The sequence below is a fragment of the Lissotriton helveticus genome, chromosome 10, assembly GCF_964261635.1.
Source record: "Lissotriton helveticus chromosome 10, aLisHel1.1, whole genome shotgun sequence".
Lineage (NCBI taxonomy): Eukaryota > Metazoa > Chordata > Amphibia > Caudata > Salamandridae > Lissotriton > Lissotriton helveticus.
In genome coordinates, this window is record NC_136071.1 from 267,450,699 (window position 1) to 267,478,582 (window position 27,884).

At 48.8% G+C, this 27,884-nt stretch overlaps 1 protein-coding gene across 4 annotated transcripts in view; it reads left to right on the forward strand.

The window, feature by feature from the left end:
• The window catches only part of MINDY4 (MINDY lysine 48 deubiquitinase 4), a 638,720-nt gene that overhangs the window by 71,829 nt on the left and 539,007 nt on the right, over positions 1 to 27,884 (forward strand). For all 4 annotated transcript variants that reach the window (XM_078665290.1, XM_078665287.1, XM_078665289.1 and 1 more), the window contains exon 2: positions 19,266 to 19,385. In XM_078665290.1, the coding sequence (XP_078521416.1) occupies positions 19,290 to 19,385 (96 nt within the window). In that variant the 5' untranslated portion in view covers positions 19,266 to 19,289. The remainder of the gene's footprint in view (positions 1 to 19,265; positions 19,386 to 27,884) is intronic.

The window sequence follows — 27,884 nt, forward strand, 5'->3', positions numbered from 1 at the left end:
CGCTATATTTTCTTGCTTTTTATTCTTACGTTGTCTGTGCAATGCAAAGTTGAAGATGTCAATTAAACATGAAATAATAAAGAGGCTGAGGATGTAATGGGATGGGACGATAAGGGGGAGGCAGAAAGAGTTCTTTTTGTTAGCATCTTGAGAAGGAAGTTAAAACTAAAACAATCATAGGCAGGGTATGCGTCGGTTCCACTGGAGCAAGCACCTGGGTCCTCTTCCAATGGACCAGACATAGGATCAGGGTGGAATACCTTGATTTCCAGGAGTCTTAAAAGAGGAGGCAAACCAGCATGCCCCTTTATATCACTCGGGGTTCCAGGAAGTTAGTCCAGTTCTTCCTCAGCAGGGCAGAGAGAAGCGGGCAGCAGGGCAACACAGCAGAAAAGCAGTTCTTCCAGAGCAGCAGTCCAGCAGAGTCGAAGTCCATGTAGCAGCACAGCAGTCCTTACTCCTGGCAGAGTTTCTTCACAGGTTCAGTAGTGTCTGATTTGGTGGGGTCAGAGACCCAGTACTTATAGATAGATGCGCTTTGAAGTGGCGGTGACTTCAAAGAGGGGCTTTGGAATGCACAGAGATTCTCTCTCTCAGCTCTGGCCCCAAACCCACTACAGAGGGGTATGTAGCACTTTGCATGGGGACAGGACACAGCCTATTTGGGTGAAAGTGTCACCTCCTCCCTCCCATCCTGCCCAGGATGTCCCATCGGGATGTGGATGACCACTCAGTCACACCTAAGCTCCCTGTGTGTGTGGCTGTCTAGAAGGAATGCACAATGTCTAGCTGTCACCCACCCCAGACATGTATTGGAGACAGGCTGCAGGCACATGGCTAGGAGCAGAAAAATGTCTGCTTTCTAAAAGTGAATGAATACCAGAAAGGGGTTGGGCCCAATTGACAGGACCCAGGAAGGGCCTTTTTAAGTTTAGACAAATTTTTTTTACCTGGAGTCCTATTTATTTATTTTCCAAAAAACCACACTACGTGCTTTTAGCGGTTTGGGTTATTTATTTTACCCTTCATTTAGTTTTTAACTGATTTATTTTTTGGAAATTCTCTCTTTTTCCAAAGAAAAACATGTACTCAACATTACAATTAAACACTCAATCTTTAGACATTACTAAATTCAGACAATGTGCAACATAAATACTTTCACATAAACTCGTAATCAACAACATTTACAAAATGTAAGACAAATCAGACCCATATACATTACATATATATAGTATCAAAAACACATCAATTTATCTTAGTACATACATATATCGATAAACAATTATTAAATCTCTAAGAGTTTATCCAGTCCTGATTTATAAAAGACAATTTATTACCTTTGTTTTGAAGGCATAAATTGATTATGTCTGCAGACGCGTTTCTAGCCTCGTGTTTCGGGTTACCGGCTTTCATCAGGGCTTCTTATTGAGAGTCTTATTGGTCATATCTACAATATGCGTAGGGTGGAGAAAACGCCAGGTGTCTACAAGACTCTCAGTTGACACAATATCCTGTAAGGTGCGTTGGGAAGTGGTGTAGTGCGTTGCCGTAGCATGCGATCTATCCCAAACGGGATTAACAACAGTATTAAATTCTCCTCCACACACAAGATATCCACATCCCAGCGTTCGGATTTTGCCTCTGATCAGTTGTAGATAATGGGGGTCATCGACATTTGGCCCGTAATAGTTTACAAATACAATTTCATGCGATTGCAGCGACCCCCACAACATACAGTACTGTCCCTCTGAATCCACCTCCTGCCCACCCTCCACAAATCGGACTCCACGTTTAATCAATATAGCCACCCCCCTGGCATAAGAGGAGTACGAGGCGAAGCTCCCAAGAGAGGCCCAGCGGGTTTCAAATCGGGGAGCGCTTCCTTTCACCAAATGCGTTTCCTGTAGGAAAGCGATGCTAACGTGGTGCCTATCCAGGTAGCCCAGGACCTGTCGCCGTTTCCGAGGGTCATTAAGGCCCCGGACGTTCCAAGTCATGACGTTAAGACTAGCGTTGTTCCTGCCCCGTTCACCCATGACTATAGAGACGACATCTGGACTTCATCAACCCTATCCAATCCAAATGCATTGACCCACCATACACTAGAAACATTGTACCTTGTACCCCATTCCCCCCTCCCGCCCACACCGGCTGCCCCAACTCGCCAGGAAAAATCATCCCTCCCCCCCCAGAAACCAACCGTAGGACCTAGTGTCCAATCCCACACAGAAAGTACCATTACCAAAAGAACAGTATAGGGGGAACGCCCTCGATAGGGGGCCGCTAGGGGCTCCCGCCATTATCACTGTGCCACTCTTGTTTCACCCATCCACAACCCCCGGTTACAGGGGTCGATCTGACAGGACGAGGGCGAGTGGCCAGGCGTCAGTTCAATCAATCAATCAATCATGGACATTTATATAGCGCACTACTTACCCGGAGGGTCTCAAGGCGCTTGGGGGGGGGGGGGGTGCTGCTACTGCTCGAACAGCCAGGTCTTGAGCTTCTTCCTGAAGGAGAGGTGGTCTTGGGTCAGGCGCAGGTCGGGAGGGAGGGAGTTCCAGGTCTTGGCGGCCAGGTGGGAGAAGGACCTTCCTCCTGTTGTCGATCTTCGGATGCGGGGGACGGCGGCGAGGGCGTGACTGGCTGATCGGAGGTGGCGTTTGGGAGCGTAGAAGTTGATGCGGTTGTTGAGGTAGCTCGGGCCTTGGTCGTGTAGGGCTTTGTGTGCGTGGGTGAGGAGACGGAAGGTGATTCTCTTGTTGACGGGGAGCCAGTGCAGGTCTCTCAGATGTCCGGAGATGTGGCTGCGTCGGGGGATGTCGAGGATGAGTCTGGCTGAGGCGTTCTGGATCCGCTGGAGTCTCTTCTGGAGCTTGGCGGTGGTTCCGGCGTAGAGGGCGTTGCCGTAGTCCAGTCGGCTGGTGACGAGGGCCTGGGTGACCGTCTTCCTGGTCTCGGTGGGGATCCACCGGAAGATCTTTCGTAGCATGCGCAGGATGTTGAAGCATGACGAGGAGACGGCGTTGACTTGTCTGGTCATGGAGAGGGAGGAGTCCAGGATGAAGCCCAGGTTGCGTGCGTGGTCTGTCGGTGTGGGTGCGGTGCCCAGGGCGGGGGGCCACCAGGAGTCGTCCCAGGCGGAGGGCGAGGAGCCCAGGATGAGGACTTCCGTCTTGTCTGAGTTCAGTTTCAGGCGGCTGGTCGTCATCCATTCGGCTACATCTTTCATCCCTTCGTGAAGGTTGGCTCTGGAAGCGGCGGGGTCGTTGGTCAGTGAGAGGATCAGCTGGGTGTCATCGGCGTAGGAGATGATGTTCAGGTTGTGTTGGCGTGCGATGGGCGCGAGGGGGCTCATGTAGACGTTGAAGAGGGTGGGGCTCAGCGAGGATCCTTGAGGGACGCCGCAGATGACTTCGGTGGCCTCTGACTTGTACGGTGGTAGGCGGACTCTCTGTGTTCTTCCGTCGAGGAAGGAGACGATCCATTCCAGTGCCTTTTCCTGAATTCCGACGTTGCTGAGGCGCTGCACTAGGGTGCGGTGGCAGACAGTGTCGAATGCCGCGGAGAGGTCTAGGAGGATGAGGGCCGCTGTTTCTCCGTTATCCATCAGGGCTCGGATGTCATCGGTGGCAGCGATCAGAGCGGTCTCGGTGCTGTGGTTGGCTCGGAAGCCAGACTGTGAGGGGTCGAGGGATCCATTCGTCTCGAGGAAGGCGGCCAGCTGTTTGTTGACGGTCTTCTCGATGACTTTGGCTGGAAACGGGAGGAGCGAGATGGGGCGGTAGTTCTTGAGTTCGGTGGGGTCCGCTGTTGGTTTCTTAAGTAGAGCGCTGAGTTCGGCGTGCTTCCAGCTCTCCGGGAAGGTGGCGGTGTCGAAGGAGATGTTGATGATGTCCCGCAGGTGGGGTGCGATGACAGCGTCGGCCTTGTTGAAGACGTGGTGAGGGCACGGGTCGGTCGGAGATCCGGAGTGGATGGAGTTCATCATGCGGACGGTGTCATCGGTGCTGATCGGAGTCCAGGCGCGGAGGGTGGTGGTGGGTGGCGTTGCTGCGGTCTTTGTGTGCGATGGTTGACTACTGAAGCTGTTGTGTATGTCTGCGATCTTGTTGTGGAAGTAGGAGGCGAGGGAGTTGCAGAGGTCTTGCGATGGGGTGATGTCGTTGTTACCGGCGTTGGGGTTGGAGAGCTCTTTCACGATGTTGAAGAGTTCCTTGCAGTTGTGTGCGTTGGTGTCCAGTCGGTCCTTGAATGCAGTTTTCTTGGTGGCGCGGATCAGTTGGTGGTGCTTCCGGGTGGCAAGCTTGAGGGTGGTCATGTTGCCCGCGGTAGGTTCCCTTCTCCAGACTTTCTCGAGGGCTCGGCAGTTCTTCTTGGAGCTCTTGAGTTCGTCGGTGAACCATGGGGCTTTCTTGCTGCCGGGTCTGCTGGGCGGGGTCCTCAGAGGGGCGAGTTCGTCCGCGCAGTTGCTGATCCACTTTGTGAGGTTGTCGGCGGCCTGGCTGGGGTTCGCTGAGCTGGCGGGAGGGTGCTGACTCAGGGAGGCGGTGAGCTGGTCGGCTGTGATCTTGTTCCAGCTTCTTCGGGCAGCCTGTTGCTGGTGGTGGTGGGTCGTCGTTCTTCTGAAGGTGAAGTGGACGCAGCTGTGGTCCGTCCAGTGGAGTCCTGTGGCGTGGCTGAAGGCGATGTCTTTGCTGGATGAGAAGACGGCGTCGAGTGTGTGTCCGGCGAGGTGGGTGGCTTTGCCTTAAGAAAACAACAATCATACATCACCAGTTTGTAGAGTGACCCTGAGATGTCCGTATGCAATCGTACTTGATCTACTGAGTTCAAGAAGGGTCTGATAACGGTGAATTAGAGCGTGATCTGCGTCTCGCCGCTGCCTCCCGGGAGGCGGAACGTCGGTCTTTTTTGAGAAATTCTTCTGCTTGTTGAGGCGTTGCGAAGATTTGTTGTCGGCCTCTATGGTGGATCCGCAGTCGAGCAGGGTACAGCATGGCATACTGAATGCTGCCTGATTGTAGTTGCTTCTTCACAGCTATAAATTTCCTTCTGGCTTCCTGCACCGCTTGTGTAAAATCAGGGTAGAAGGAGAGTGTGGTGTTTTCATATTTCACCTCACCCTTTTCTCTCGTCAGTCGCAGCAGCGTGTCCCGGTCGTGATAGTTAAGGAATCTCATTATGATCGGGCGTGGCGGTGTCCCAGGGGGCGGCCTGGCGGCCAGGGAGCGGTGCGCTCTCTTGATAACTAATTGCGCAGAGAAGGAGTCCTTACCAAAGAGACCAGCCAGTAACTTCTCCATGAAGTCCTCCAGCCTCCCTGTGTTGGTCGATTCTGCTAGGCCTAGCATACGGACGTTGTTCCGCCTCGAACGGGCTTCCAAATCCTCATTTTTCTCCGAGATAACTTTCAGGAGTTTGTCCATTTGTGATGTGTGTTGCCTGTTAGTGCTCGCGCCATCTTCGAGTTCAGATACTCTTTGTTCTACCTCCTTTAGTCTTTCCTCATGGCCGTCCAGTTTAGCTACGACATTGTCCAGGCGGAGGGACATGGTGTCTATTTTTGAGTCAATAGATGTCAGACTCTGTTGCATGCTCACCAGCATCTCTTTCCAGCCAGGGTCCCTCGTCTCAGGGGGATCGTCATCGCCCTGGCTTCTGGGTGCAGAGCTAAACGTCTTGCGAGTGTCAAACGGCAGCTTGGACTGCTTCGATTCCGTCTTGCCCATGGCGATAAATTGTGCGTAGCCTCAACCCTACCACCCCGAGGGCACAGGGAGGAGGAAGGGGGGGGGGCAATGTCAACGCCACTAAATGTAGGAATGTCCTGCACTCAGGGCATAGGCAGGGCTGCAGTCCGCCCTCCAGAGCAATCCGCAGGACCAGCCCAAGCAAGTCTGTGTTCCAGAAGGCCTCACTGTGGCCCGTTGAGCAGTACCCACAACAGGGGGGCGGCGCCGACCGTGCGGGCCCGCTGCAGGAGTCTCTCTAATCCACCACGCCGCTGGCGTGCTTGTCCTCGCCAGGCCCTGGCGTTGTCTGCAAAATGGCGGTTGGTCCTCGGCGCCTCAATCAAGGTTCTGGCGCAGTGCTGTGTCCGTAAGTAAATCAAAAATGGACTAGCTAAATAATCAAAAGAAAATAAATTGTTTTAATTTATCAAGGACTCAAGTATGTTTTGTCAACGGTTTGTGGCACCTGGTAGGTGTGCTTATAAAGCCCTCACCCACCAACCTAGTTGGTGGCATGCTTCATCATCGGGCCCACCCAGTGACACCTAGCGTGTCCCGGGTGTGCTTCGACGCCTGAAGACAGCGGAGCAGGTATGTCGCTGTGTGTGCGGTGAAGACTGTTATGGATTGTGAGTTTAAAACGGCTTGGCGGGGATCCCAGTGCCCAAGGGCAAATACACTTTATTGGCTGGGTCACCGTCAGCGGTTAAAAATAAGGCTATTGGATGCTAGGGGCGAGTTACGACCTCCCACATCCTGGGGTGTGTCAACATGTTTCAGCCAGTGCCTTATGTCTATGCTGGCTTTCTTCAGGACGGGTAAAAAAGGTGTGTGCAGTTAAAACTAGTGGGTGTATATCCAGACTATGTGTATACACGCCCTAAAGTGTTTTTCTATGTGTGAGTGGGGGATTCCCATCTCAAGAAAACACCTATACATGTAACATATAGGACAAGGACAAAACATACATGGAGAATGGTTAGAGTCACATGGCTGTATGATATATATACAGTTGGTTGCCGGCTCTATAGCGGTGTAGGTGCTGGCTATGAGCGGCTAGGGTGTAATGGTACTGGTGGTACCATTAGGGTGGGGTTCGCACTTGATTACGGTAGTGGGGTGGCTAAAACACGAATTGTACAAAGTTAGTGCACAGTGGTACAAGAGGAAAACATAAGAGTTCACTTTTACGCTAGTTTGTCAAGAATGCTACTTCATGGTTTGAGAAGTGGCATGGGTTGACCCTGTGGAGTAAAAACATGGGTTTTGCCACAGATTGTTAGAGAGAGAGAGAGAGAGAGAGACCTGTGGGGGAGAAAGCGCTTACCAGAGATGAAGAACCATCAGAGTACTCACAAAGTTCTTGGTCAGAGCCTGCCGTGGACCTGTACTGCCTCCTTCGCTGCACCGGTAGCGAATGGTCCTGGGAGTCAGCTTTTTATACTGTCAGTAGATTGTTAAATCATTTGCACCTGTATTTTCCGAGGAAAGGGTGAAAAGACTCAAAATACCGGGTCAGTGCGCTCGCGAGCGCTAGTCATGGTTGCGGTGTCAATCTGCGCATGCGCGCTGTAGTGCGCTATTGCCGCGCATGCGCATTAGGATGCTTGTTCTGCGCATGCGCATTAGTGGGAGAGTCGGCACTACTCGCTTGCGCATGCGCGGTCAGCGCGGCGTGATTAAGAGCCATTCGGTGCTGCTATTAATAACGTGTTTAAGTAATGAACTGAGGCAATGGGAAGTATTTATTAACAGAAGCATGCCTCATTCAAACTGGACAATGGTCTTTGGAAGGGTGGTACTGTTGGAGGGCATGCCTTATTATAACCAGACAATGGTCTGTGGAAGGCTGGCACTGTTGGGGAGGTGGGGGGGGGGTTTGGGTTCACGTCCTAATCACGTGTGGGACAAAGAGTTCCACGGAATGGCATCGTTGAGCCCATTGGTCGATGTTGAAAGACGGTATATCCATCTTTGTTCTTTGCCTAGAAGTCTTTTGTCATTTTCAGTGGCACTTTCCGGGATCTGCTCAATTATTGTCCAATTAAAGTCATTGGGTGTGTGGCAGTGGGTGATGAAATGGTTTGTAAGCTTGCTTACGTTTTTTTTGCATCGGATCGTGCTTCGATGCTCAGTAATTCTGGTCTTGATCTTTCGGGTGGTCATCCCCACATAGCGGAGGCCACATGTGCACGTCAGGAGGTACACCACGTTGCGTGAGTTGCAGTTGGTGTGGCTTTGTTGCGTCCATATTTTGTTAGGTTCCAGGTGGAGCGTTCTGGTATGTGTGGTCAGATGACACACACTGCAATCATTGCAAGGGTAGTGTCCAATGACCTTCGGAAGTCCCCAGGCATTCAAGATGGTATTCGCTGGTTGTTTGTGTGGTAGTCTGGGTCTGGTGCTCACCAGCTGGTCCTTGAGGTTTTTGTTCCTTTTGTAAGCGAATCTTGGTGTTTCCCAATTTCTCTGTCCAGAGTTGATGATCCTCCAGTGTTTTTTTATGATTTTGGTCACTTCGTTGGAGGCCGTATTGTAGGTAGTGACGCAAGTGATTGGTTGTTCCTGGTCATCTTTCACGTGGTTCTCCAGAAGGGCATCCCGGTTCTGGTTTCTCGTCCTTTTCTGGGTTTTGCGAATGATGGTTTTGGGGTATCCACGGTTTTCAAGTTTGGTGGCTAATTCAGCAGATTGTGCTTTATAGTCATTTACATTGGTACAGTTCCTTCGGATGCGGAGGAACTGTCCGAATGGTAGGTTTTCTCTCAGGGGCCGGGGGTGAAAGCTGTTGTAGTGCAGTAGGGAGTTCCTGGCCGTAGGTTTGTAGTAAGTCGTCGTGGTTAGGGTTCCATTTTTAGCCCTGATGTCTAGGTCCAGGAAGGGCAATGCTTCGTTACTGGCGGAGCTAGTAAACTTCAAGTATTGGTCCCTGGTATTGAGCCATGTCATGAAGTTGTCCAGGTCAATCTGTGTGCCTTGCCAGATGACCAGGATATCGTCAATGTACCTGTGCCATTTCAGGATATGGTGACTGAAGGGGTTACTGGTCGTGGCAATGTGGGAGCACTCAAAGTGGTGCACGTATAATCCTGCTACACTCGGAGCAAAGACGCTGCCCATGGACGTGCCATTTGTTTGCAGGTAGAAGTCGCCTTCGTACTCAAAGAAGTTTTGCTTGAGGGCCAGGGTGGCACATGCCAATATGAAGTCCCTGGGGGTGTGGTAGGGCCAAGGAGATGCCATTAGGACATCATGGAGGACCTTCAGGGTGGCGTCCTGAGGTAGGCTGGTATATAGGCTCTCCACATCTAGTCCCACCAGGAGTTGGGTGTCGGGGTCGAAGTCCATTTTGTCAATGACCTGTAACAGGTGCTTGGTGTCCTTTATATATGTTGGGGTTCGTTGCACCAAGGGGTTGAGGAAGAAGTCACAGTAACGTGACAATGGTTCCAGGAGGGAGTTGATGCCTGACACAATGGGTCTACCCGGGGGTGGCAGTTGACCCTTGTGTACCTTCGGTACTATGTAAAAGTAGGGTGTCTTCGTGTGTTCAGGGCATAGGTATTCGGCTTCCTGTTTTGAGATGTGTTCCGCGTCTGCTGCCCTTTTGACCAAATTGTGGATAGTTGTCCGTAGTTCATTGGATGGGTCCTGTTCCAACCTGCGATAATTCCTCTTATCGCTAAGGAGTCTCCGGCATTCGGTATCATAATCCGTTTTGTCCTGCAGGACAATGCCTCCCCCTTTGTCTGCAGGTTTAATTACAAGGGTAGCGATGTTTTGTAGGCGTTGTATAGTTTGTCGGTCATCCCATGACAAATTGTTAAAATGGTTGGAGGGGCTTAGGTGCTCAATATCATGATACACCGCTTGTTCGAATGTTGTAATCTCTGGGGGGATAGTGGATGGAGGAGGTACGAATGTGGATTTGGGCCGTAGGCCGGTGATGTTCGGGTTTTCTTGAGGTTGTTCGTTCTCTGTGTGAGATTTTTCGAAGAAAGACTTCAATTTAAGTTTTCGAAAGAACTTAAGAACTTGGCTATCTAATGTCATGAGCTTCACTAAACCCCAACCCAATAAATAAACAAATCACCAACTTACCTTTAGCATTTGATAGGAAAATATTTTCTAACTTCAAGGTATATTCTGATAAAAATCATAGATATGAACAAGTGACCCTTCAGTTATAGATTGTTGAACGCTTAGCTTATCGAGTTTTGTGAAGCTTTTATGCACTTTCGTTTTAGACAGATTCTTGTTTTAACTGTAATTCAATAGGTCTATAAAACCAGTTTTTTTGATTTATGTAGATGACTTACTTTGGATGAAGAGTCGTTAATACACATACTGTTCACATCCCTAGTCCTAGCAGACTTGTGGAAGATCTATTTAAAGTGTACACTGGCCGCAAGCAACATTGGTACCGTGAGGGAGGCTCTTGACAATCTCGAGTTTCGGTTCTTGAGGAGGTTTGCACATGTGCTACAAAGTACTTGAACATTACTGTAAATAGATTAGTAACTGTTATTTAAGTAGGTATAAATCAATGTGGGATTTCTAGAATACATTGATTATCATATGAATTGTATTTTCTTTGTAGGCTCGATGCTAGTTTACTGTTTGGTTACGGATCTTCTTGTTTTTTTTAAAAATTATTTTTATTGCAGAAACACAGAAAATACCAGCCTTCAAAGAGCACTTCAGCTTAACCGCATTAGGGGTCGTCGTAATGGTAGTATAGTGTCATACGGCCATTCAGCCCACACCCCGGAGGTCGGGCGGCAAATGTCAACCATATGCTGAAGCTATACCTTCAAGAACCAGCTTAGGCATTCAAGATCCTGTCGATCCTCTGCGTTTACTTTTAACCCCTTCCCACCCCCCCCAACTTTGCATTGTAACTGAACTCAATTCTACAGTCATGGAATTAGCCACATCATACACTTCTGGCTGCATTCGTGTTCATTTCTCACACAGGCATGATAGTGTGCAGCCCATCCCCCCCCCACCCCAGCACCACCCAGCACGAAACTTTATGTCTTCATTTTCATGTTTCCCCGTACTTCACCCCAGCCCTCTAATGTTCTCCTTCGAGGCTGCATCGTCTGTCCAGTTCCAGTCTACCTTTCAGTAGCGGTCCCGAACCCCCCCTCTCCCCGGGAGTCCTTCCTCACTGCCCCCCCTCTAATCCATGGTATTGCCTCCATTTGGCCCATACTTTTCGAAACTTTTTGGGACAGCCTCTTGCTTTATAGGTCACTCTTTCTGCAGCCATGTAGAGGTCTAAACCCCGTCTCCATTCCTCAATGTCTGGTGTCTCTGTGGCCCCCCAGTATTTCGCGATGTCCCTTTTAGCTACCACCAGTGCTAGCACCAGGAAAATAAGCAGTGGGCGTGGCAGGTCCACCTCTTTTGTCATGCCCAGTAGGGCCAGCTTAGGCTCCTGTGATAGTTCCACCCCTAGGACTTCCCCCAGCTCAGTGAAAATGTGCATCCAATAGGTTTGTATTCTGTCGCAGGCCCATATGGTGTGGTAGAAATCCCCTTGTTGTTGACGGCACCTAAGGCACGCCGGGTCGTTTATTTTCCCCATTTTAAGGAGTCGTACTCTATCGAAATAAGTTCTGTGGAGCACATTTAACTGAATGAGGCGCAGCCTCGATTTGATCGCCACTTCCCGGGGATGCATTAGGACGATCTCCCAGTCCAGATCTTCCATTTCCCCCACTTCCGCTTCCCATACGCCCCTAAGTTTTGTCAAGTCGCCTAGCATGTTATTAGTCAGAGTTTTGTATGTGAGGGAAACCGCCTGACCCATTATCTGTTCCTGAAGGAGTCTGCCCTCTAATGGCGCATATTCCGGTATCTCTGTGAGCATGATATTTTGGGCCCTCCAAGCATGTCTCAGCTGTGTGTGTTTGAAGATTTGTGAGTGGTGCAGCCCAAACTCCGTCTGAAGTGCCTGGAAGGACTTCAATTCTCCCCTGGAGATCACGTCCCCAATGCTTGATATGCCTATGTCATCCCACCTTTGGAAGCCACGCAACTTATTGAGTTCTTTTAACCATTGACAGTGTCATAGCGGCGTCTGTCGGGTGGGTCTCCCCTCCCATCCCATACGTTTTGTGGCCTTGGTCCAGGCTCTCAGTGTGATTACCGTCGCCGGTAGGAGCGACGCCCTCGCCGTACCACCATAGAGATAGTACAGTATGTTTTTGGGTGACATTTTGTACCTTTCTAGCGCGTACGTCGGGTGTTCCGCCGGGGTGTGGATCCAATCGTTTACCGGAGTCAGGTGTTCCGCCCAATAGTAGGCCTCCAGGTTGGGAAGCGAGATCCCCCCACTGTATTGGTGGCGCTGGAGCGTCTGCAGGGCTATCCGCGGTTGTTTTCCTAACCATAAGAAGGCACGAAGGTCCGCATGGATTTTAGGTATCGTCGTGACCAGGAGTGGGTAGTAATTATTTTGAAGCGCATATAGGAATTTAGGGAGGGTAATCATTTTGTACATTGCCGCCCGACCCAGTAGGGTGAGCGGCAGTTGCTTCCACCTATTCATGTCCATCACCGCATCACCCATTATCCGCTCTATGTTTTTACGGAATGAAAGTTTCCTGTCTAGGGTAATATAAATACCCAAGTACTGAAATCCTTCCGCGGTGTGGACCAGTTGCTCAGGCAAGTTCCCCCATCTCTCCACCCCCTGTGGATCATAGATAACTGACTTATGCCAATTTATGGTGTGGCCCGCCCTTGCTCCAAAACTGTCCAATTCCCTAAACAACTCCGGTACCGTAGTTTTGGGCTTAGTGATGTACAGTAGCACATCATCGGCATAGAGTGATATTTTTTCATGCGCTGCAGCTGAGGCCTCTCGTGAGAAGCCAGAAATATCTGGATTCTGTCTTATCTTCGCTGCCAGGATTTCGATGGTTAGCGTGAATAGAAGGGGGGATAACTGGCACCCCTGGCGCGTACCCCTTTCAACTCGGAACTCGCGGGACAGTCTCCCATTCACCCGCACTCGCGCTCTCGGTGCAGTGTATAGGAGCTGTATCCACCCCTGGAATTGTAGGCCGAGGCCAAACCTTTGTAACGCCGCCATGAGAAAGGGCCAGTGCACCGCGTCGAACGCTTTTTCTGCGTCGAGGGAAAGAAACCAGTGGGGTCCCCTCCTTCCCTTGACTTCTTGCAGCCAATTGTGCGTGCGCCTGAGGTTTAACTCGGTTGCTCTATCCGGCAGAAACCCCGACTGATCCATGTGTACGAGGTCTGGGATTACCGATCTCAGGCGGTTAGCTAAGATAGTTGCTATAATCTTCACCTCCATATTAAGGAGGGAAATGGGGCGGTAGGAGGCACAGTCATCCTTTGGTTTGCCCTCCTTATAAATCGGCACAATGGTGGCCAGTGCGAGGTCTGGTGGCAGGATCCCCTCCTGGTATGCTTCGGTGAAGAGGGCTTTAGGATGTCTCGTCAAGAGATCAGTTGTTCGTTTAAAGAATTCCGCTGGGAACCCGTTTGGCCCCGGCGTCTTACCCGTTTTTAGTTTGGTTATAGCTTCTGATATCTCGTCTAACGTGATATCCGCTTCCAGAGCTGTGCCAGTTTCGGAGGACAGTGTGGGTACCTCCGTCAGTCCCATATATTGCAACGCCACCTCGGTGTTCCCCAAGTCTTTGGCTGCATAGAGGCGTTCGTAGTGTGACGCAAATGCCTCCGCTATCTCTTCATCAGTACTCACCAGTCCCCCTTCCACCGACTTGATTTGTTCCACCCACCTTGCCGCCCTTTCTTTTCTACTCAACCACGCCAGGAGCCTACCAGATTTATCCCCCACATCGTATAGACGATGTAGGGTTGCCAGTGACTGTGTCCGCGCCTCGTTAGAAACTACCTCTCTGTATTTCTTTTGAGTATCAAGCAGTTGTCGCAGAATCTCCGCGTCCTTGCGTGCCTGATACTCCTCTTCCAAGTTCAGAATTGTGGCTTCCAGGTCCGCTACCTCAGCTTGTTGTTTCCGTCGCTCCTCCCCCAACCTCCTCTGTATTCTATCCCGTAGAACCGGTTTCATCGCCTCCCAGAAGGTAGTCCCTGAGGCGACTGTTCCTTCATTCTCAGCTACATACACCTTAATATCCGCCCTGATGCCACGTGCACTCTCCGGAGTCTGAAGATCTCAAGCCGCCAAACGCCATTCTGCACCCCCCTCCCCCTCACCCCTCCCACCTTTGCGTATAGGGGCGAGTGGTCCGAGATTACCCTCGCTTTGTATTCCACCACATCACCTGCCGTTAGGTATTGCCTCGCTACGAATATATAATCGAGTCTCGTAAAGACCCTATGTGCCCCGTAGTAGAATGAGTAGGCGGTCTGTGTAGGGTGTCGCCACCGCCATATGTCAGTGAGTCCTATATTTGTCATCTGCTGTGACAGTGTTGTCTGTGTCCCCCCTCTACGTGTTTGCCCTGTACGATCTTGCTCTTCAGACATTACATCATTGAAGTCGCCCCCCACTATTTGTATGGTGTCCGCCGTATCCAAGAGAATGGACGTGATTGCCTTGAGTGTACGGGCCTGTAGTTTCGGGGGCGCATATACCGAGATTATAGTGTACCTATGTCTTCTCCACATCCCTTGCACTCCCACATATGTTCCTTGGGGGTCACTCCATGTGCGTGTGGTACAGAACGGGGACAATTTTTTAATCAGGATGGCTACCCCTCTGGAGTCCGATGTGTACCCTGCATGTGCCAAGACCTTATGTCGAACTCTCGCTATGAACGCACATTTATCCCCTCTAAGGTGTGTCTCTTGTAATAGAATGATATCCGGTGCTGCTCTCTTAAGGTATGCGTTCACCAGTCCCCGTTTAATTTTTGATCCCAGGCCGTTCACGTTCCACGTTAAGATAGTGACTCCCCTGTCATCCTGTTGCGGTGTATCTAATGTACCTGCCATTGTGAAGAGTAACTCTCATTTACCGTTTGTACCGGTGGTGGATGCATGGAACGGTGTGTCGAAGTGTATGACTGTAGCTCTCCCCCCCACTGTCCCCCCCAACTTTTCTCCCCCCCCCAACTTGTTATAACACCGTACCCCCTTGCCCCCCCCCACCCCACCACCCTCCCCTTCCAGATTCATCCCCATACAGGACAGAGCTTTCAGTGGGAGCCGGTCTGTCGCCCACCCTTTCCCCCCCGCTGTTCAACTACACCTCACCCTTCCCACCAAAGTAGAATGTGGTGAGGTTACTAGTCCAGACTCTGCGCCCAGACGGAACTAAGCCAACTCAAACACAAACTGTTAGAAGATAAAAAACAAGGGGCAGTGTCAACTTGCGTGCCTCAGGTCACCCCGGCCGCTGTCTTTTGTAACCCACTTCGTCATTGTTCATGAATGTGAATCTTGTGTAGCCGTATCGGTCCCACTATTCTTGTCGGAGGAGTCCTGCTCTAAGTTGCGTATCACCTTCACCAGTGTGTGCACCGAGCCCAGTCTCTCTCCTCGCTCATCCTCCTCGGCTTCCGATGCCCTGCACTCTACATCTTCCTCTTCCTCTCCCTCCGAGCGTATCTGCTTACGAATACCTTGTAATCTGGAGTCCGCTGTGGAGGATTCCCCAGGAGACTCGGATCGTCCTCTCCTCACTCCCGCAGAGGTGCGTGCCTGGTACGGTGTCCCGGGCGTGCGTGAATGTATCCGTCTAGATTTCCGTCTTTGCAGTCTGGGCAGTCCCCACTGTGTTTTCTCCCTTAGGGACCTGTCCATTTCCTCACGCCCGGCCGCCTCTCTGCCATTTAATATCGGTCTCTCCTCGAGCCACTGCCAGGCATCGTCAGGGTGGTTGAAGAATATTGATTTTTCTTTGTATATAACCTTAAGTTTTGCCGGGAAGAGCAGCATGTAGGTGATGTTCAGGGTCCTGAGTTTCGCCTTCACCGTGTCGAAGGAGCGTCTCTGTTTCTGCACCTCCTGGCTGTAGTCCGGGAAAATCATGATGTTAGTGTTCTCCAATCGAATCTCTCCCAATTTCCTTGCTTCCCTCAGTATCAGATCCCTGTCCGCAAAATTGAGGAAGCGTGCGATAACCGGTCTTGGTCTCGCACCCTCCGGAGGCTTCACTAGTAGTGCTCTGTGCGCCCTTTCAATGACAAAGCACGTAGAAAATTGTGCCGCTGGGAAAGTTTCAGTTAGCCATGTGTGGAGGAACGCCGCCATGTTATTTCCTTCGATTCCTTCTCTAAATCCCACAAAGCGTAGGTTGTTGCGGCGCGCCCTATTTTCGGCATCATCCACTTTCCATAGTAATTGTCTGTGTGAGGCTTGGAGTTCCACCATATCTTTCCGGAGTGTGGTAAGCGAGTCTTCCGCCTCCCCAATTCGCGTTTCCGTCTCCGCGACTCTAGCCGACAGGTTCCTGAAATCTTGCCGCAGGAGAGTGACCTCCGACCCCACCTCTCTGATTTTGACTTCTAGGGCCGCTCGGGACTCCTGAATGTCTGATCTTGATGCCTGAATAGCTGCTAGCAGCCTACCAGTGTCTATTGACCCCTCAGATGCTGTGTTGGGGGTCTCCCTGACCGGGCGTGGTGCCGCGAAGTTATCCATAGGGCCCTGTTTTGGCTGTTTGGGCAGTGGATCTTTTTTCCCCATGGTTGGCCGCCTCAGCTCAGTACTGCTCGTATGCCGCTGTTGATGGTGTCCGATGCACTTGGCCCAGTAGCGACTGTTGCTCTGCCCGTATCGTGTCTCACCGGCTCCGGTACCTTCAAAGTATGCCAGGTGTGTCCTCTAGATATCAATCTCCGGACCCCTTTTTTCACTGTCGGGTATCGGTAGCACCGCCTAGACGTAGGTCTTCTAGCCTTTGCCGTTGCCGCTCCGGGGTTCATTCACTGCCAGCCTGCTACCCCCGCCAGTGTTTACAAGTGATCAATTTTGGCCTGGCCAGCTTCTGGGTTGTATCCTCGCTAGATATCGCACCCCACACGCTTTGACACGCCGGATCTCAGCCTTCTGCTGTTTGTATTCCTATTTCCCTCACTTAGGGAGGCGGGGTCCGTGACTCTCCAGTGCCGGGACTAGTGTGGTGCCACCTCTGTCAGCCCGTTATCCGTCCTAATCATGTGTGTCACACCGTTCCAGGGCCTGTGTCTCTCTCCCCACTGAGTGGCCCTTTGACTTCCGCCGTTCGGGGAGTCCAGTCTCAGACCCCCCAGCCCGGTGTGCAGCGGCCACCGCCATCTTGGTGCAGTCCCGGTGCCTCAGCCTTTTCAATACCCGCAGGGTCCCCTGCTCCTACTAGTCTCGGTTGTACCTCTGTTGGGATGCCTCACCACTCTCCCCTGGGTGCCCAGGTGTGGCCACGTGGTTTCAGCCTGATCTTGTGGTCCCCCCTCACCGCGCCGCCATGTTGGTAAAGGGCGGCCGGGTGTCCGATGTCCTGGTGGTTGTTTCCCGGCCCGCGGGCTCCCCCGTCGCAGCGCGGGACCTCCCCGGGTCAATGCTCCTCTCTCTGTCTCGGGCGGGCCCTACCGGTCGACTCCCAATCACCCCCAATGGCTTAGGCCGCCATCTTGGTGAAGGGTAGCCGGGAGTCGGGGTCTCTCTCACCGTCTATTTGGGCCCGTCCGGGTGTCTCTCCAGCGGGGTCTCAGCCTCCTCTCAGGGTCCGTGTCCCAACGTGGCTCCGCGGTCCTTCTTTCGGCTCCCGATCGCCGCCTCCGATTCACGCCGCCATTTTGGTAAAGTGCGGCCGGGCGTCGGCACCGCCTGCCACTGAGGGATCTGGCTGCTGGGCTCTCCGCGTGTATCCCGGTGCCTCTCAGTGCCCACAACCTCCTTTCCCACTGCAGTGGGGCCCTCCACGCACCTCGCTCCAGCTCCGTCACTGGTTTTCCGCCGGCGCCGCCATCTTGCCTCCCCGGCGCCCTTCCCGGCCGGTAAGCCAAACTTCACTTTTACGGCTCCGGGATCACAGACGAGTCCCCCGGGACAGCGCGACAGCTTCAGGGGTTCTGGCTACACGTTTTCAAGTGTTTGCATTTGAGTGGTTAATGTGCGTAAGGCGGATTATGTTGTCGTTGGCCGGGAGCTCCCGGGCTGCACGTCTAGCTCGGCATGCTGCAAGCCACGGATCTTCTTGTTTAAGGGGCTAATGTGTAATTATACTGTCTCCTTGTACATTTTTATTTTGTATTCATTCTTTTATGTGTTTGTTTGCAAAATTAGTTTTTTAGCTAAACATAATTCATAAGATGGAATTGAATTGAATCACAGCTCCCACAACCATAGATCAATCTGCCCAAGTAACCTCGGGCAAATCATCTCTTCTCAACCAAGTGTCCCATTTCCTCCTACATATCCCATCAGTACTGTGTGCCGAACTGTAGTTCTCTATTCTAACTTCCATATCTGTCCTCAGCCAAGACTGTAACTTTAATGCCACTGCACTCACAGAAACCTGGTTCTGCTCCCCCTCCATACCACAATGTTAAAACTAGGATAGAGTTTCCTCTATCCCCATATGGGAGATACAAACAGTATGAGGGTTGTCTTTATGCACAGAGAGTCATGTGGATGAAAATTGGTTAATCCCAAAAACTATTTATTATTCAAATAACCTAATTGAAGGAATTACAAAAACAGCTAAGCAGCTGAGGCTGAACATCTTATGTTGCCCTGTAGTGTTTTATTGCACCGATCAGCACATCTTTGGTGATCATATTATTCTGGGAAATTTCGACTTCCACTGCGAAAAACACAAGGACACCCACACATCCACTCAAATCCTTCCGGTCAGAAACAACCTTCTAAAAGATTGTACCTTTCCTATCTACATTTAAGGCACTACTCAACCAAGAATTTTTAATATAGAAACATCACATTTACTTCTCTAAACCGCTCAATTTGGATTGAGTTGAACACTCTTTCATGTCTTTCAAAAATCTGACCTTAACGCACCCTGCACATACTAAATCGGAGTCAAGTAAAATTTAGAGACCACAAACACATTTATAACAAGTGTTGGCAAGCCATTAAGTCGGGATCTAATGTGTTAGCATATGCAAATTCATGCATGCAAATGTGTGTAGACTTTATAGTGATGTACAATGCAAATGATAGAACAGCGCTATGCAAAGGCTGACAGCATAACAAAACATTGAATTTTGCCCTCATCTTTTCCAGTGGTAGAACATTTAGCACTGATCATTATTGTTGTGTTATGTTGGCCACTTAAAGTAGTACTGTACTTTGTATGATCAGTGTTCTTTGTGCAAGCTCCTTAGTTCAGCAAATGAGGGTTACAATGTAACCCTCTCCTAAACAAACACACACATTCTTGTACCATAGTTTTACTTTCCTGAAAGAGAGACTTCAATGTGTAAAGGTTTAGAGATTGCTCAATCCAGTTTCAAGGAAAATCTCCCTACGAAACAAGATTAACATTGTTTTCCAACCCTTCTGATTGCATATATGTGAATGGTTGACGAATAACCTGGGTCAAGGTTTTTTTGTGCTTTGCAGGGTTTAAAAAAGACTATTGGCATAATGGACCAAGAACTTCCACGTACAGATCGGAGCATCAATAACAGAAACGAACTTAGAAAACTGTTGAATTTGGATTCCCTATATAAGCAGAACAAGGTAAGGAATAGGCAGATAGTAAATCTTCAAAAGTGTGTTTCCTACTAACATCCACATATGTGGTGGAAGGTTGACCACATGGTTCATACCTAGAGGAGATGTTTCTAAATCTAATTTGCTATATTTCCCAGGTATTTTATATTTACACATCCATAGGTCTTCTAGATTTATTCAATGACAGTAGTAATATTATCTGTAGAAAGATTGCATATCCAGAGATGTTGCTGTGTTAACAGTTAAGGAAATGCCTCTATAAATTGCCAAAGCGAAGGCGAGATTAAGGGAAATCTGTTTTACACATTAGAAAGAGATGATAAAGTGTGAATTTGTTAATTTGACATATGTTTGATTTTGTTTGAATTTAGCCCCTAATGAAGCTCGAGGTGTTCGTCATCTGTCAAAGATGAGAGAATGTGGTTATATAGCACTCTGAAAAGTGTTTTTGTATCAAGTGATAAGCTCCCATGCCATCTTAACATGGTTGTTAGTTTATTTTATTTTAAAAATCTTTGTCTTTTGGAAAGTATTAATTCGGATAATAAGCAACTTCTAGAGATACTGTAGTATTCCCAAATAGTTTCCTACAAAGTGTGCATCATTGTTAATACTCCGACGATGTAAACTATACTTCAAAGTAATATTTTCAAGCCACAAACACCTATGTCATATTGAGATGGTCATACGTTTATTCAAAAACATTGTCTTACAGAATCTAAGGAACTGAGTGAAAACCAGCTTACTAAACTGCCGAAGTGATCCTGATTAGATTCCTGTCCCTGTAAAGATGGATACTTGTATTACAGCTTCTGTATGAACTCTGGAATACGACCTCAAGTCTGAACACTCGTATCATTCGTACATTTCCTCCGCCCAGAATCTTTGATAGATGATGAACACCTGGACCTTGTTTCCTAGAGAATGGCATTTCCCATATAAGACAAGTGCCAACATTCTACATGAAAACATGGGCAAATAAATAATTCAAGGTACCATCTATGTGTTCATTATATAAAAAAACAGTATGGCACATCAGCACAAGAATGGGATTTCTGCCATGTTTGAGATCTCATGTTATAAATACATTTGATCATAATTAAATATTACTCAGAGAGTTTAACAAGGGACTTTACAGAAAAATTATAATAAGTTTTGCAGGATATCATGACTTACCTCTTTTTCACATGGTAGACAAGTAGGGCAGCCAGTCCTACATGGGTTAAGATTATGATTACTCGAGATGGACTGTTTGGACATCTTCTTTTCATTTGGAGAGTTCCAGCACACCTTTCTGCATCTTTATCTGCTGCCATTCTGAACCTCACTGCTCTCTACATTGGTGTTCGTTGTACAACTGTCTTGCAAAGACAATGGACACTGAGTTGAGGATGGACATGAGGAGCTATTTAGCTGTGACATTTCCAGAAGGTCTCTCTAGAAGAGTCCTGTTGGGTAGTTCTTATTCTCTGTGTACATCCTTAACCAAGTGACCATCTTCCTGGCAAGAAAATGGGTCGGTCCTGTGTCTCGCAATTTCTTTGCCTTCTCTAACATTCAGTGGACATTTATATTGACTGCTATTTAGTGTGTTTTGCTTCATTTGGCAAGACTATCACTATTTTTCCTTGAGATGGTCGCACGCTTGTTCAGCAGTACACTTAAAAAGGAATATAGCACTTGCACCCAATACAGCACAGATATTCCTTAAAATATAGTGATGGGGCACCAACAGTGCTTAACAATAACACAACTTTGACGGAACACATTAGCCAGAACTTTGAGAACTTGGAGAAGTGTGGCTCAATGGTTAGGGCGGCAGACCCTGATGCAGAGGTCTGGCCCGGGGATCAGGGTTCAATTCCCGCCTCGGCGGGTCTTGGGCTCAATTTCCTCGGGCCTGATAATTCTCGCCTCGGTGCCTATTCTAATCATGGGTCCCACTCTGCAACTCTGGGCAATAGCTTGCTCAATCTCCACAACGCCCCCAACAGCGCTGGGATGCCTGGCTTCACCTTGGGGGTGCCCAGGAGTGGACATTTCACAGGGAAAAGCCAGGAAGGGTTCCACAGCGGTATGCGTTACAGCGCCAGGACACCCCAGTTGGGGTATTAGTGCGCTTTACAAGTACAAATTACATTACATTACATTACATAAAAAACTCAAGTAGGTAGAAAACAAGTTTATTTAGACAATTGTCCACGAAACATTCTAAAAAGACATTTAACAGTTAAAACCAATTAAACCCCATCTAGACTACCCAACGCCCCCTTCTTCAACTGTCCGTCAATAAAACTCTGTTTAACAGACTGCAAAAAATGAGCAATTCCAACTACCACATCTAAATAGCTTATTTCTGATAACAACTCCACAGCTTCTCCTATGGACTGTATCATATTTAAAACACAAAGGTTTTAAACACTTCATACTGTGTGAAAGAGAAAAAACACAGTCTATAAGTATATGCAGTAGAGAGCATTTTACATTCAGGGGGAGGGACAGAAACCGCTGTTACCTTGGACCCTGGATCAATGTGGGCGGGATGAGTGGGTTGGGTTGCATCCCACCCTAACCCTTGATATTTAAATGTTAAATGGTATATGCCTGGAAAGAGTAAAGACCTTCGACTACTTGGGCATTACCCTAACGGAAAATCTTGACTGGGGGCCTCAGACAGCAAAGGTGTCCCTCAGGTTGTCCCAGGTAGCGGAGGGAATCAGCAAAGTACAGTTTTACTGTACATGTAATTTATTGTTTTAACCCTCAGTGATATGTTCTGATTTTATGTGCACTTTTATGGTCTGAGTTGACCGAAATAAAGTTATCAATAGATAGATAGATATTTAATTTTGCAACCCAGGGTCTGGTAACTGTTACTGGTATGGAAAAACAGTGTCCTGGCCTAAACTAGAGAGTGAGAAATTAATTGATGGTTTCTTGCTCAAATAAGACAATTCATTAGTTTCAGTCACAAAAACTACAGACTCCTACAATGCCAGCTTGCCTGGGAAGGGGGACCAGAATGTGATTGTACCACTGTCTGAATGGAGGTTCTTACTAACAGTAAATCTAATTCTTACTTCCTTTGCCCATCTTCTTTCACTACCTTGAATCTCATCCCAGCACAATTTGGAAACTTTAGACACCTCATCACCCTCCAAGAGGGCATTCAAATATCTCAAGGCCCAAGTGAAGGCCTGCACTTTCCAGGAGACCAGATTGAACTCTCTCCTTATGGTCTGAACCATGGTACCTGGAGGGAGTGATAAAAGCCTTCTGAGAACTACCCCTTCTAAATGGTCCTATTCATAGGCAGGATCAAGGGAAAAGACCTCTCCTCCAAACAGACCCAGCAGAGGTATCTTCCCTTTTAGGCTTTTAGTAGTAGAATATGGGATTGCCCCCCATATTTACTGTTACATCTTGAATGAAAGAATAAATGAATATAAGTTTTTTAGAGCGCAAACTTAGCCCAGGGGCATCAAGGCGCTACGGGAGGAGATCAGGGTAGAAGATGTCCAGGGGTTTCAGGGCTTAGATGTTAGGACAGGTGAAAAGCCAGGTCTTCAAGGCTTTGCGGAATAGGGAGTGAGTTTCCAGAGTGGCAATTGGGGAGGGAAGGGAGTTCCATAAATTGGCCCCTATCAGCGAGAAAGCCCTGCCCCCACCTAGCTTTCCTGACCCTGGGAACAGTTACTAAGTTCTTGCTTGCAGATCTCAAGACCTTTCAGGGAAGGTATCTTTGAAACATTTTGTTAATGCCTTCTGACCCCCTATTGTGGATAGCCTTGTGAATGAGGCATAAGGCTTTGAACTCTATTCTACTCCCCAACGGGAGCCAGTGCAAGCTTCTGATGGTAGCTGAGACTGAATGGAATTTGGGGAGACCCATCACCAGCCTAGCGGCGGCATTCTGCACCATTTGGAGTCGGTGTAACAGCCCCTTGTTTATCCCTAAATAAAGGGCACTGCAGTAGTCTAATCTAGACACCACAAGGGCCACCACTGCCTGTTTCCGTGGTGAAAGGGAGAGAAAACGGAAGATCTTCCTTAGAGCCTGTATCATCCCAAAACAGGTAGAGACAGTTCTATTTATTTGTGAGCCCAGGGAACGAGAGGAATCAACAATGATGCCTAGATTCTCAGCACTGAGACAGGGGCAGGAAAAGGACCGAAGAGATTCAGGCCACCAGGCCTCCGACCAGATATCCAACTTGTCTCCAAAGAAAAGGACCTCCATTTTGTCCCCATTGAGTCTTAGGAAGTTCTTGACCATCCATAAAGCCACCGCCCGCACGCAGTTTTAAAAATTTACTGCAGAAGCTGAGACATTATCAGTGATGGAAATCATGATCTGCGTGTCATCAGCATAGGATAGTACTTGTAGTCAGTAAGTCAGTCAATCAGCTTTATTTCGATAAAAGAAATATCTTAAAAGCATTACATAAAACAATGGATAAAAACAATGACATTTAAAATCCATCGGCTAATCAATTAAGATAAAGTGCTTTCCAATAAATTAATTAAAAAGGTCTAAATACATGACCACAATTAAACAATCACTTTTAGCCGTTTAAGTCTGATCGACCAAGCCCAGCCTAGGTATTTAGACATGCCACAAACATACAGGGGCCGGGTGTCGGACATCAAAATTCACAAAGCGACTATATGATGTCTGGTACCTAGCTCCCTGCATAGAGGTTTTAGCCACCTGGATCTTGGGGATTTGTACCCCGGGCATTCAAATAAAAAGTGGGCAACAGACTCCACTCTAGGAATACAGAATATACAAAAGGGATAAGTTTGCGCCGCAATGTTCCAGCGAGCAGACCATTCTCTCAATAGCAAGCCCACCCTAAACCTAAAATACAAAGCCCTATCAAAGGATTTTGAAATCAAGTCCAGGTAGGGTTCGTATAAGGGCACGTCCTTGATCCTGAGGAACTCAGTAGATGTTCTGCTTTGCTTGGGATTGGAACTAAGTTTGTTGGATACCCACTGCCAGTACATAGTCTTGAGGACAGCTTTGGGGGGAAACCCAAGCATCCCCAAGACCCAGGTCACCGAGCAAGGTTTTGACATCATTGAGCCACCCAATTTTAGACCAGCCAGGCATCGATAACATTTCTAACAGCCCTTCCTCATAACTAGCAAGTTCTGGAACCCTCCACAGGCGAGCCCATAGTAGTAGTGGATGGAGTTGGGCCTGGTCTTTAATCGGACGACAACCCATATTCAGCAACAGGGGCAGCGTCGGGGTGCTTTGAGGGAGGGACATCAAGTCTTTCAAAAATGTATTCTCGGATCTGGAGAGATGGTCAATGTTGTTTAATCCCCAGAGTTCTGCCCCGTAAAGTGCTGCGCTAACTCCTCTTGCTTTATAGATGTCTAACATTGGGGCAATAGGTTTCAATGAGGACGAGCGCTGCTCTTTAAGAAGCACCCCCACAACCCTTTTATGGCCCAGCAACATTTTCTGAAGTTGAGGCTTCCACTGCATGGTATCAGATAGACGGATACCCAAATAATCAAATTCCTTAACCCTTTCCAGGGGCATAAGGTCCAATACTGGTGGTCTGCCAAGCTTCCTGGGTGGGTTCAATACCAAATACTTGGTTTTATCGGTATTGATTTTGAGCCCCCCACTGGTGCAAAGTGACTGGAAATTGTCCAGAAGACTCTGTAAGCCCATAGGTGACTTAGAGATGAGGAGGGTATCGTCAGCGAACAGGAGGGTTGGTATCTTCTTACCCGCCAGGGACGGAGCGTCAGATGGTTTATTTAAAAGGTGCTCCACCACTCCGTTCACGTACAGTGAGAATAGAGTGGGGGCAAGAACACATCCCTGGCGGCCCCCCTGTTCACTGTGATTTTAGCGGCCTTCTGGCCCTGAGTACCCCACGTCACCTGGGCAAAATTCCCAGAATGCAATTTCACCAGTAAGGACAAAATATATGTAGGGATCCCTAAATCAGAGAGTACCCCCCATAAGCGATCCCGAGGCACCAGGTCAAAGGCAGTCTTTAAGTCAATAAAAGCGAGATAAAGACTGCCTTTGCCTAGAACTACCACCTTCCAGTATATGAGCATTAATCTAAAAACCTGCTCAATAGTCCCTGTGCCTGACCTGAAGCCTGCTTGGAAATCCGAAAGGATTTTGTTCTCAACCCCCCATTGGAGCACTCTCCCGAGAACTACCTTTCCAGCTACCTTCTGGGTAGAATCTATTAGGCTTATATAGGGCGGTAGTTGGCTGGGTCGTCCGGACAGCCCTTTTTAAAAACCGGGACGACCTCAGCCCCCTTCCAAGAGTCTGGAATTACCGCACCATGGAAGGTAGCATTAAGTAAGGATGAGATAAGCCTCCCCCATTCTTTGGGATTAGGGTGGAGCAGATCCCCCGGTAGCCTATCAAGCCCTGCTGCTTTATTTGGCACTGGGGATTTGATCACATCTTCCACTTCCATGGCTGTAAAGGGGAGGGCCTCGCTCTCCCCAGAGTGACCCGATGATGGTGATGGAATCAACCCCTGCCCATCAACTAGATGGGTAGAATAGAGGAGGGAAAAGTGATCAAACCATGTTTGCCCAGTAATATTGCACGTAATAAGGGTACTGTCAGGCCTGTTCCTAGTCCTTACCAAGTTCCAGAAACCACCAGAGTCTCTCCCCGCACTGGCTACCGGTAGGTCACACCAAAACTGGTCATCCCAATCCCTCCTTGCCTCACTAATGGAGAGCCTATAATCCTTCCTAGCAGCCCGAATCAGCTCCGGGTCTTTCTGCTTAACGGCCTTCACCAAGGCTGTTTTCGCCTGCTCGCACTTTTTAGAAAACCAACCTGAATTACACTTTGGTTTCTGCTGCTCCCTTGCAAGGGGATCCTTACATGGTTTTATAAATAGGTTTCCCAAAGCTCTGGTGGTATTGCAAAAGAGCCCAAGAACCTCAGAGGGATTCAGGGTGGCAGTATCCAGCTTAGTCATCAAAGTCCATCAAAGCCCCTATATTCTGTATCTTTCCCTCATCCAGGGCAACCATACACCATTTGAGGCACCTCCCTCCATTAGATGGGCGAACTTCTGAAGTTGTTCTTAGTTGTGATTCATGTAGGTCGTTTGTGAGCAACCACAAAGAATGTAGACTTAAAGATAGCGGGTTATGGTCGCTATCCGCAGTAGGCAGGACTTTCATGTCACGCATTCAACTCCAGAGTTTAAAGTCGAGTAAGATGTAGTCTATCCTAGAGGAGTGGTCTACCCTGTTGAACGTATGGGCACCTGAAGGGTCTGATGGTGTTCTACCATTCGCTGCCCTTAAGCCAAATTCCAGAGTTAAGATGTTAAGCTGGATGGACCGCTGGGACCATCTCTTAATAGGCGGGATAATAAGGGCAGGAATACCCCTTCTTACATCCTCATCGGAAGTACCCAAAATGTCCTCAGCCGCAAGGGGCTCAAAAGTGCAATTAAAGTCCCCTGCAACCAGGACATGCAAACTCTTGCTACACTTACTGAGTTCCTCTTCAAGCATAGAAATAGTTGGAGATTGAGAACCATTTTTAGTGCCTCTAGCGTAAATGTTAAATATCTCCAGAGTGCGCCCTCTCCGTGGTCCCCTGACTGACAATCTTAATATATCCGATTCTAGGTGCCTGGTGTGACAGCCCAGAGAGATACTAATCCAAATGAGGAGGCCTCCAGAGGGGCGACCTCTTCCGGAGTGGGAAGGGGTTGCTGGTGCAAAATACGTAGTGTATCCAACCTTGTGGCAGGGCTCGACGCTCCAGGTCTCTTGAAAAATACATATCCCAAAAGACTCAATAAATAGGTTCCAATCAGGAACATCTAGTTTCCTGGAGATGCCTGCTATATTCCAACTGAGGATCCTCACATCGTTATTCCTATTAACATCCTCAGAAGAATACAATATAGCAGCCGAACTAGGCCCAACACCAGACTCCACAAGGATGTCCTCCCGCTCCCCGAACCTACAGATGTTCTCTGGGTTCAATGATCCAGAGACAAAATTGGACCGATCTGGGACTCCACCCTCCAGGGTCTCAATCATCTCTCTATACCCAGACAAATCTGTATCCTTTTGAGGGCTCTTAACAGAGGAGAGAGCACCATGTCACCAGCCATAACCCAACCTATATGCCACTCGGCTTCCCCTGGGCATAAAGCGCTGGTGGGAGTCATAATCATCTTGAGGGAGGGACATGTGATCCCTCCTTCCCCTAGGTTGGTGGTTAGCATTGGTGTGGGAATCGGGGAAAGTTTGGAAATGGCTAAGTTCATATGTGCCAATTCCTGAATTCCCTGAGCTAGACTGTAGGTTGGATATGTACCTAGCAACCCTGGCATCCCTGAAGTTAACCAGAATGCAATCTCCTGTCAGATCCTTGGTCCTATTCCCAACCCAGCTAACTCTTCTCACATGGAGAACCTGTCCATCAAATGAGCTAGGAAGAGGTCTGTTCTCATTTAACCAAAACATCATTTT